The following is a 12,003-nucleotide window of genomic DNA, read 5'->3' on the forward strand; positions in this document are numbered from 1 at the left end:
CTTCTACAACCAGCATTCACTTTCCATCCTTTTGTCTTTTTTTCACTGCAGAAACAAATATCAAAACCAAACGCAGATCAAAAAACACATTTATCAAACAAATGTCAGCACTGATGAAAAATATTAATCACTCTTGTGCAAGCCAATAGTTATATGCTTGTTTTGTTATCCTAATGCTGCTATGAATTGCTTCCCTGGTGGCTAGAACTTGGGAGAGAGGTGTCTGCTGAGCTTCCAGCGAGGGCACAGCAGATGACCTTGGATGATCTCAAGCAGCTGAGGCTGCAGATTGTAGCATCTTTGCACAGTCTGCTGAGTCGCACCACAAGGGCACAGGCAGTGTTTATGGGGGAGTTATCAAGCTGTCAGCCTGAGAGACAACAGCAGGTGCCTCTCCCATGGAGCCAGGGCCTCTCTCCTGGGGTGACTCCTCAGTATACTTTTACACCCTGTTCTGAAGCAGATCCCAAAGTGCTGAGACACCCTAGGAACAGTGATCACCAAAGCCAAAATAACAACCATGCTGCCATGGAAGCTGTCAAGAGCTGTCAAGTTCAAGACACCCTTCATCATTACATGGTATTACATAGAATATAGAGCATAGAAACATGCCATTCAGTCCATGCTGGCATTTCTTGCAGTATAGAATGTGGCTGAGACAAACAGATGAGATGTTTTCAAAGAGAAATTATATGAGTATGTGATACAAAAGGAATAATAAGCGATGCTGAAAGGCTGAGATGAGGTAAATGGAATGAGAGGAAACTTATGGAGTATAAACACCAGCACATAATAGATGGGCCAAATGGTCTGTTTATATGCCATGTGCTCGATGAAATTACACAACTGGTAATCAAAACAGAACACATTTCCATGTGCTTGAAATTCTGGTGCAGAATTTAACACATTTTACAAAATAGATAGCTGTATGGGACTTTGGCTATATAGTTACGTGTTTTGACTGTTCTAATTACATTATGCTGTTTAGAGATTAAGAAATGGCAAGTGCTCAGAAGATGAGCAGCACCAATCATGCACCCCAGAGAAAAGGAAGTAACTATAATTAGCACTGTTTTTCCTAATTTATAGAGATAAACTGTGGTGCAATACACCAGGAGCTCCTTATAATTATGTTGAAGTCATTCTACAAAACCTCGATGGCACTAGGAAATTTATAAAAACAGTTAATATTGAACCACTTACGTATCGAGGATATGATCCTGAAGGTAGGACACTGTTAGTTTTGCAACCATTCAAGGTATCATGTTAACAACATAAAAAGGCATGCATATATGCATATAACTATTTCAAGACCATAATTTATGCCTGCCATAAAAGCATGAATCTAGAAGTTCCATGCCAATTTTGCTGTAGAATTAGTCTGATCTGAGCAGATGAGAAATTTAGGATGGAATCTGTTTCTACTGAGTTTCTTACCCTTGCATCCCTTTCATTGTGACATCACATTTACAGGCATGAAGCAGGTATACCTGCTGTACTGATGCCATAACTGGGCACCACAATGTCATACAGAAACAACAATCAATCTAAGAGAACATTATTGCTATTTAGAGAACAGCACAATGGTGAAGGACCAAAGAATGGATGATTTTTTTCCCTTTCAATACTTAGTCAACCACGCACATCACAAATATAAGAATCCATCACAGGACTCATACAACAGAAAGTTGAAAATATTGATAAATATTAGACTGTTGAAACATGAATGGAAATAGCAGGAGAATAGTTTGGAAGATGCTTTTGTAGTTATGTGCTGGGTAGTTAGAGTATTACAGTTAGGGCCTAGAAATTTGGTCGCATGGCACCTATTTTTCAAGCACCAAGTCACCTACTAAGGTCACAATTTGGTGCGCAGGAAGTACCTGTCACAATGATGAAGGCAGTTCCACTGTCATCAGTAGTGCACTTCAGGAATATTCAAATGAAAGAATTATGTTCTGTGTTTTTTGCAATATCGTTTATCCATTTTTGAATGCCCTCGTGCTTCATTCACCATCTGTTGAACTCACACAACACAAACAGTTAACAATTAACGAATAACAGTTAATATTAACATAGTTAACAATAAAGAAGGCCCATCGCCTGCAATATTTAAAAAAAATCATGCAGTAAGTACCAGGCAGGACAAAAACAGAATTACCTGGAAAAACCAGGCAGGTACTGGTTTCTTGTTCAGGCTGCTGTTTAACTACAGTTTTTTGAGTTTATTGCTCTGGAAAGTTCATTTTGTGTAAAAAGAGAGAGATTTTGTTGGAGTTGCACTGCTGGCTATCTCAGAAATAGTTGGTTGCAGTTATGGATGGTTTAATAGTCTACCTTTGGAACTGGAGAAAGAGGGAAAACAGCAGGAAACACACCACAGAGCAGGAGGAGATGGCCACTGAGCAGGAAGGCATATCACAACAGGTGTTCAGGGAGCACTTCTGTTACATTATGCTCAGGAGCAACATCTTCGGCACCATTATTTTACCAAGAAGCCAGTCAACGAGCTAGGTCACCTTCTATAGCCAAAGCTCCAGCCTCGAACCAGGGAATGGACAGCACTCTCTGTGGTTGTCATGGTCGCCATGACCTTCAACTTTTATGCCACAGGCTCCTTTCAGGCTGATTAGGCGATATCAATCACATCCTCAGTTCATAGTATACCAATGTATCAGGGAGATCACTGAAGTTGACTACACCAAGAGGAACAACTATGCCTTCTCCTTCTGTGGACAGAGTGGACCAGGATGAGAGAGCGTTAAACATCCCTACACGGCAGGCTTCCCCAAAGTGCCATGGACTGTACGCTCCCTATCACTATACTGCAATCTTTATCAATCGAAAAACATTCAATTCTGACAACACACAGCTGGTTTTCAATCACAGGCAAAAAACAACAACTTACATTTATATAAAACCTTTTAACTTAAAATGCCCCAAGGCATTTTACAGGAGCATGAGCAGATAAAATGTGATACCAAGCCACATAAAGGGATACCGATGCACAGTGGCACCAGTGTTTACCATCTACAAGATGCACTGCAGGAACTCACCAAACCTTCTTAGACAGCACCTTCCAAACCCACAACCACTACCATCTAGAAGAACAAGGGCAGTACACACAGGGGAACACCACCACCTGGAAGTTCCCCTATAAGCCATTCCCCAACCTGACTTGGAAATATATCGACGTTCCTTCACTGTCACTGGGTCAATATCCTGGAACTCCCTCCCTAACAACACTGTGGGTGTGCCTGCACCACATGGACTGCAGCAGTTCAAGAAGGCAGCCCACCACCACCTTCTCAAGGACAATTAGGGATGGGCAATAAATGCTGGCCTAGTCACTGATGCCCACATCCTGTGAACGAATAAAATAAAATTAGGACAGGTGACCAAAAGCTTGGTAAAAAAGGTAGTTTTTAAAGAGCATGTTAAAGGTAGAGGATGCAATGGGAAATCGGAGAGGTTTGGGGATGAACTTTTTGAGCTTTTAGACAGCTAACGGCATATAAGAACATAAGGAGGAGTAGGAGTAGAACATAGAGCCCTCAAGCCTTCTCCATCACTCAGTACGGTCATGGCTGATCTCCTACCTCATTTTTAACTTTCCTGCCCACTTTCCATGTTCCTTGATTGCTCCAAGACCAAAACTCTACCTCAGCCTTAAATATATGCAATGATGAAGCATCCACAATCCTCTGGATTCCCCAGCCTGGGGATACAACCTCTGTGTTCATCCTGTCAACCCCCCTCAGGATCTTGAATGTTTCAAAGCGATAGCTTCTCATTCTTCTAAACTCCAGAAAAGTATAGGCCCAATTTATTCAGCCTTTCATCATAGGACAACACTGTCATCCCAGGAACTAATCTAGTGAAGCTTTGTAGCATTGCCTCCAAGTCTGTTATAGCCTTCTTTAGATATGGAGACCAAAACTGCACACAGTTAATCATTTGCGACTGAGATGGGGAAACATTTCTTCATCCAGACATTTGTGAATCTTTGGAATTCTCTATCCCAGAGGGTTGTGGATGCTCTATCGTTGAATACATTCTAGGCTGAGATAGATATTTTTGGTCTCTTAGGGAATCAAGGATATGGGAAGCAGATAGGAAAGTTGAATTGTGACAGAAGATCAGCCCTGATTGTATGCATGGTGGAGCAGACTTGAGGGACTATATGGTCTGGTCCTTCTCCAATTTTTTATGTTCTTAGGGCCTAGGCAACTGAAGGCACATTTACTCCAGAATTCTATCCCTGAATCTCTCCAGCTTTCTACCTCTCTCTCCACCATTAAGATACTTTAAAACCTACCTTTTTGACCAAGTTCTTAGTCACCTGTCCTAATAACTCTACATGACCCAGTATCTCATTTTATCTGCTAACCCTCCAGGTGTGGCCTAACTGAAGCCCAATACAAATGTGGCAAGACTTCCTTATTCTTGTACTCCAAACCCCTTGCAATAGAGGCCAAAATCCCATTTGTCTTCCTAATTGTTTGCTGCACCTGCATGCTAACTTTCTGTGTTCCTTGTATGGGTACAAGCAAGTGCCCCACTCACCACTACCTTCTTAAGGGCAATTAGGGATGGGCACTAAATGCTGGCTACCCAGTGACATCCCATGAAAGAAGAAATTTTTGAAAGTCTCTGAACATCAAAATTTAAAAGTATCATGCCTTTTTATAGTAAGAAGCCAGAATTGGAGGAACACAGAGAGGGCAGTACAGCTGGAAGCGACTACAGAGATTAGGAGGGACAAGGCCATGGAAGGGTTTACATGCTATACATTATTTTTTAAAAACAGAGAGCATACCATGGAATTTTATGGAAATAGAGTGAGGTAGGAACAGAGAAAAACAGTACTTCCAAATTCGGTTAAAGAGAAAATTCAGTGCTATGTAAAGGGCTGCAGCTCAGAACTTCCTCTATTCTCTGTCCATGAATAAATGAGCATTCTGAGGGAGAACTTTGAGAGGGGCAGTTGATCCACTGTCAAAGCCCAAGGGGTCTGGTATAACAGGGACGTTAGCAGAATTAGTCCCTGGCAGGTGTACTGGCAGGAAGGTTAGTGAGTAAGAGGATGGAACATTGAGTTTGCTGCTTGTAAGCAACGGGTATCCTGATGGACTCTGTGGAGAACGCTGAGAAAAACAGAGGTTAGCTGTGGGATTATTCAAAGGAAATTTACACTGTGACAGAGGCAGAGAAGTAGGAAGACAAAAGAGTAGAAGTATTGGGACAAGGGAATAAGTAAAATGTAAAGTAAAAGTAAAAGACAATGCATAAGAGTCAGAGAAAAGAGAGAAGGGCCTAAGAGCAGTTAAAAGAAGAGAAAAAAGGGAAATAGAAATAATGGATGCAGGTATAGCGCAGCATTGAAATTTGCATGTGAATGAACACTGTGAATTCAGGGTTTATAAGTATAGCAAAGATTAGGAGGTAAATGTCCAGGTCGTATAAGGAGGATAGTGAGGATAGTGAGTGAATAATGTGGGAGAGTCCAAAGTTAAAGTTTGTGGTCTTATGGTAGGACAAAATTAACTTGTACACAGATAAAGACAGCTTGTGTATCAGCAAAGTGCCCAGTCATGAATGGTGGTGGACCATTAAACAACTAATAGGGGGAGGAGACTTCACAAATAGCCCAATCCCAATGATGGAGGAGCCCAGCACATCAGTGCAAAAGACACGGCTGATGCGTTCGCAGCAATCTTCAGCCAGAAGTGCTGAGTGGATGATCCATCTTGGCCTCCTCCTGAGATCCCCAGTATCACAGATGCCAGTCTTCAGCCAATTCGATTCATTCCATGGGGTATCAAGAAACGGCCAAAGGCACTGGATAATGCAAAGGCTGTGGGCCCTGACAATATTCCAACAATAGTACTGAAGACTTGTACTCCAGAACTAGCCGCTCTCCTAGCCAAGCTGTTCCAGTGCAGCTACAACAATGGCATCAACCCAGCAATGTGGAAAATTGCCCAGGTGTGTCCTGTCCACAAAAAGCAGAGCAAATCCAACTCACCCAATTACTGCCCCATCAGTCTACTCTTGATTGTCAGCAAAATGTTGGAAGGGGTCATCAACAATGCTATCAAGTGGCACTTATTCAGCAATAACCTGCTCACTGATGTTCAGTTTGGGTTCTGCAAGGGCCACTCAGCTCATGACCTCATTACAGCCTTGGCCCAAACATGGATAAAAGAGCTGAACTCTAGCGATGAGGTGAGAATGACTGCCCTTGACATCAAGGCTGCATTTGACCGAGTGTGGCTTAAGGAGCCCTAGAAAAACTGAAGTCAATGTGAATTATGGGGTATGTTCTCCACGGGTTGGAGTCATACCAAGCACAAAGGAAGATGGTTCTGGTTGTTGGAGGTCAATCATCTCAGCCCCAAGATATTGTTGAAGGAGCTCCTCAGGGTAGTGCCCTAGGCCCAACCATCTTTAGTTGCTTCATCAATGACCTTCCCTCCATCATAAGGTCAGAAGTGGGGATGTTTGCTGATTATTGCACAACATTCAGCACCATTCATGACTCCTTAGGTACTGAAGCAGTCGGTGTCCATATGCAGCAAGATCCGGACAATATTCAGGCTTGGGCTGATAAGGGACAGCTAACATACATGCCACAAAAGTGTCAGGCAATGACTGTCTCCAACAAGAGTAATCTAGCGATCTCCCCATAACATTCAAATGCATTACCATATCCAAATCTCTCACTGTCAACATCCTGGGGATTACTGTGGTAATCTGAGGCGCAATACGCCTTTAAGAGAATGTGAGCAGATTGCCCACATGACTGTATTACCCAATTGCTGTGTAGTGTGGGCTACAACGTTAATCTGTAGTTTAGAATAGGGCCTGTTTGGAGAAGCGCACATGGTGTTAATGCTCTGTTACTTGTGTAAATAAACAGTATGTGCTTCAGGGGAGAGGGATAGACTGAAACCGCCAATTCCCTTTCCCTTCTCTCCATAAACAGTATAGTTTAATTTTGATAAATCTTATGGATGTTCCCAAATTCCTGTTAGTGTGCAGTCAAGTTAAAAGTCACCAGCTGAAGACTTTTGTGGATTTAAACAAAGGGTATTATTTATTTACACCCTCACCTTGGAAAGTCTAGTCCTACATCAATCACACATCAGACACCCAAGAAAGATACAATTAAAACCATCAGAATAGTTAGCAGTTCACGTGTCTTTGGGAGTCCGGTGAAGGATGGAGCTTTTCCCACTCTGGAATTGAAGTTCAGGCAAGTTCAGGTGGCTGGGGTTAAATCTGGATTAATTGCAGGGTTCCTTCGAAGTAAAATAAAAGCAAAAAACTGCGGATGCTGGAAATCCAAAACAAAAACAAAAATACCTGGAAAAACTCAGCAGGTCTGACAGCATCCGCAGAAAGGAATACAGTTAACGTTTTGAGTCCGAATTACTCTTCATCAGAACTAAGGAAAAATAGAAAAGAGGTGAAATATAAACTGGTTTAAGGGGGGAGTGGGACAGGTAGAGCTGGATAAAGGGCCAGTGATAGGTGGAGATAGCCAAAAGATGTCAAAGACAAAAGGACAAAGAGGTGTTGACGGTAGTGACATTAGCTAAGATATGTGCTAATTAAGGGTAGAAAGCAGGACGAGCAAGGTACAGATAGCCCTAGTGGGGGTGAGGTGGGGGAAAGGGATCGAAATAGGCTAAAAGGTAGAGATAAAACAATGGATGGAAATACATTTTAAAATAATGGGAACAGGTGGGAAAAAAATCTATATAAATTATTGGAAAAAGGGGGATAGGAAAGGGGGTGGGGATGCAGGAGAGAGTTCATGATCTAAAGTTGTTGAACTCAATATTCAGTCCGGAAGGCTGTAAAGTGCCTAGTCGGAAGATGAGGTGCTGTTCTTCCAGTTTGCGTTGAGCTTCACTGGAACATTGCAGCAGGCCAAGGATGGACATGTGGGCATGAGAGCAGGGTGGTGTGTTGAAATGGCAAGCGACAGGGAGGTCTGGGTCATGCTTGTGGACAGACCGAAGGTGTTCTGCAAAGCGGTCACCCAGACTGCGTTTGGTCTCTCCAATGTAGAGGAAACTGCATTGGGAGCAGTGAATGCAGTAGACTAAATTGAGGGAAGTGCAAGTGAAATGCTGCTTCACTTGAAAGGAGTGGTTAGGCCCTTGGATGGTGAGGTGGGGGGAAGTAAAGGGGCAGGTGTTGCACCTTTTGCGGTTGCATGGGAAGGTGTCATGGGAGGGGATTTAGGTGTAGGAGGTGATGGAGGAGTGGACCAGGGTGTCCCGGAGGGAACAATCCCTGTGGAATGCCGGCGGTTGGGGGTGAAGGGAAGATGTGTTTGGTGGTGGCATCATGCTGGAGTTGGCGGCTATGGCAGAGGATGATCCTTTGAATGCGGAGACTGGTGGGGTGATAAGTGAGGACAAGGGGGACCCTATCATGGTTCTGGGAGGGAGAGAATGGTGTGAGGGCGGATGCACGGGAGATGGGTTGGATATGGTTGAGGGCCCTGTCAACCACCGTGGGTGGAAAACCTCGGTTAAGGAAGAAGGAAGACATGTCAGAGGAACTGATTTTGAAAGTGGCATCATCAGAACAGATGCGACGGAGGTGAAGGAACTGAGAGAATGGGATGAAATCCTTACAGGAAGCGGGGTGTGAGGAGCTGTAGTCAAGGTAGGTGGGAGTCGATAGGCTTGTAATGAATATTGATGGCCAGTCTATCACCCGAAATTGAGACAGAGAGGTCAAGGAAGGGAAGGGAAGTGTTAGAGATAAACCATGTGAAAATGATGGAGGGGTGGAAATTGGAAGCAAAATTAATAAATTTTTCCAGGTCCAGATGAGAGCATGAAGCAGCACCGAAGCAGTCATCGACGTACCAGAGAAAGAGATGTGGGAGGGGGCCTGGGTAGGACTGGAACAAGGAATGTTCCACATACCCCATAAAGAGACAGGCATAACTGGGGCCCATGCGGGTACCCATAGCCACACCTTTTATTTGGAGGAAGTGAGAGGAGTTTAAGGAGAAATTGTTCAGTGAGAGAACAAGTTCAGCTAGACGGAGGAGAGTAGTGGTGGATGGGGATTGTTTGGGCCTCTGTTCGAGGAAGAAGCGGAGAGCCCTCAGACCATCCTGGTGAGGGATGGAGGTGTAGAGGGATCGGACGTCCATGGTGAAGAGGAGGTGGTTGGGGCCAGGGAACTGGAAATTGTTGATATGATGTATGGTGTCAGAGGAATTGCGGATGTAGGTGGGAAGAGACTGGTCAAGGGGAGAGGGAATGGAGTCAAGATAGCAAGAAATGAGGTCCATGGGGCAGGAACAGGCTGACACGATCGGTCTGCCGGGACAGTCATGTTTGTGGATTTTGGGTAGGAGGTAGAAGTGGGCCATCCAAGGTTGGGAGACTATGAGGTCGGAAGCTGTGGAAGAAAGATCTCCAGAGGAGATGAGGTCAATGACAGTCCTAGAAACAATGGATTGATGTTCAGTGGTGGGCTCGTGGTCCAGGGGGAGGTAAGAGGAAGTGCCTGCCAGTTGACACTCAGCCTCTGTGAGGTAGAGGTCAGTGCGCCAGACAACAACAGCACCACCCTTGTCAGCAGGTTTGATCTCAACGTCAGGATTGGACCTGAGAGAACAGAATGCAGCAATTTCAGAGAGAGACAGGTTAGAGTGGGTGAGAGGAGCAGAGAAATTGAGACGACTGATGTCATGCCGACAGTTCTCAATGAAAAGATCAAGAGCAGGTAAGAAACCAGAGGGAGGGGTCCAGGTAGAGGGAGAATATTGGAGGCGGGTAAAAGGATCCATTGAACGGGAAGAGGACTCCTGCTCAAAGAAGTGAGCATGGAGACGAAGGCGGCGGAAGAAGAGTTCAGCATCATGCCGAGTCCGAAATCCATTGAGATGAGAGCGTAAGGGTATGAAACTGAGTCCTTTGCTGAGCACTGAACGTTCAGCATCAGAGAGGGGAAGGTCAGGGGGTATGGTGAATACACGGCCAGGGCTGGGATTGGAAGATGAGATGGGGACAGAGGGACGAGCAGGTGTGGAGGGTCCTGGTTGGGCGTTGGTGTCGATGAGTTGTTGGAGCTTGCGTTCCTTTGCACCTGAAAGAAAGAGAAAAAGTTTCTTGTTGAGGCGTCGGATGAGGCGAAGAATAAAATGAAACTGGGTGCAAGGGCAGCTTAGAAATAGGATGCGTCGGTGGTGCTGGAGGGAGAGGTTGCATGTGTTCAATATGGCGGCGCATGGCACTGAGTGTGGATCTCAGGATGCAACGGGAATAGCAATCCGAGAAGCGTTGTATGTCACAGAGATACCTGTAATCCTGGGTGGGTTTGAAACATAAAGGATAGAACTTCAGTTGAAATCCATGTGGGTTAAGTCGGAGACGGAGACAGTCACTGAGGAAGGAAATATGGCTGTGAAAGCGAGTTTTAGTAAACACCTTGTCAAACACCAGGAGAGAAATGGAAAGCAATGAAGGTGAACAAGGCAAAAGAGAGAGGTGGAAATCCTGTCGGAGAGAAGAGCAATACTTCTTCAAAGCAGGCATTCCTAGAAGAGAAGTGGCAATCAATCAAACACTAAGATAAAAGCAGAAAACTGCAGATGCTGGAAATCCAAAACAAAAACAAAAATGCCTGGAAAACCTCAGCAGGTCTGACAGCATCTGCGGAGAGGAATACAGTTAATGTTTCGAGTCCAAATGACTCTTCATCAGAACTAAGGAAAAATAGAAAAGAGGTGAAATATAAGCTGGTTTAAGGAGGGGTGGGACAGGTAGAGCTGGATGGAGGGCCAATGATAGTTGGAGATTCCCAAAAGATGTCATAGATAAAAGGACAAAGAGGTGTTGACGGTGGTGACATTAGCTAAGATATGTGCTAATGGTGACATTTTCCTTCAAAGTCATCTCTGTTCAGCAGGTCAGGTAGATTGGTCCTGTTGGCTGTTGTAACCAGATGTCTAATTTCTTACAGGCAAACTCGGCACTGTTCAAAACATTTTGGAGGAGGCTTTTAAAAGACTTAAGCCTCACAGGTCTTGACAATTCAAGATGACACAGCCTTTCTTTGCAGCTGTGATGTTGTTGCTGGTGTTCTGCCGACTGCCCGGTCTCTCTCTCTCAGTTTTTAGATAAAAAGTTTGCAAAGTCAGACGGCAGTTTTAATCACATGATAAATGACCATAGATTCACTATCAAGAGCAAATGATGGTCTTTCCTAGAGAAGAAGAATTTTGAGTCACATAGTCAAAAGCCACTGATATACAATGGAAGTTAGACAGTTGCCTTTAGCACTTCATTGTGGATGCTCATTCTCGATAGCCCTCTTTTTGTTACATGACAGACCCGGAGTCAGAGATTCTGGGAGTTTATTGTCCCTGTGTTTTGGAGTAAGCCTTGACAATAGCAGGTGTGAAATTCCACATAAGCGTGCTCTTTAGGCATGTCCATGCAAGGGAGATTCCTGCCTATTATAATCCAATTTGGAACTTTCCAAAAAGCTTGCTAGGCTGTTGAAGTTGCAAAAGTCAGGTGAGCCCCCGGCAGCCATTTACAATTCATCAGGGCCTATTTTAAAAGGAATATAGTTTTTTTAAAAAATGTAATATCTTCATGCCTGCACTGGCATGACGGTGGGTAAACACAAGAGAGAAAAGAGGAGCATGGAGAAAAGAGCTGGTATTGACACTATGCGGTAAATCAGTTATTGCAGTTTCTCATATAAAACTTGAGCCACATGCACAGTGCAATGCAGAAGATGAAAAAATACATATATTTAAATCAGTATTTCCCGATAAATTCAGTTAGACAATGCACTTTAGTGCCAAATTATTGTCCAAATAAATTTGCGATAAATTTTTTGGATTTCATATTAGTTGTGTCTAAAGAGTTATGCCTCTACTAATTTTCATCCTAAGGGCAATAACTGCAACTTGTAACTGTCAATAGATGATTCAAAATACTGTGCTAGTGGCTA

The 12,003-nt window shown here is 43.9% G+C and overlaps 1 protein-coding gene across 1 annotated transcript in view; it reads left to right on the forward strand.

The window, feature by feature from the left end:
- The window catches only part of LOC121288957, an 80,905-nt gene that overhangs the window by 19,904 nt on the left and 48,998 nt on the right, over window positions 1-12,003 (forward strand). Inside the window, exon 3 of the mRNA XM_041207822.1 lies at window positions 1,090-1,226. Coding sequence (XP_041063756.1) covers window positions 1,090-1,226 — 137 coding nt within the window. The remainder of the gene's footprint in view (window positions 1-1,089; window positions 1,227-12,003) is intronic.

Source organism: Carcharodon carcharias, chromosome 16 (assembly GCF_017639515.1).
Source record: "Carcharodon carcharias isolate sCarCar2 chromosome 16, sCarCar2.pri, whole genome shotgun sequence".
Lineage (NCBI taxonomy): Eukaryota > Metazoa > Chordata > Chondrichthyes > Lamniformes > Lamnidae > Carcharodon > Carcharodon carcharias.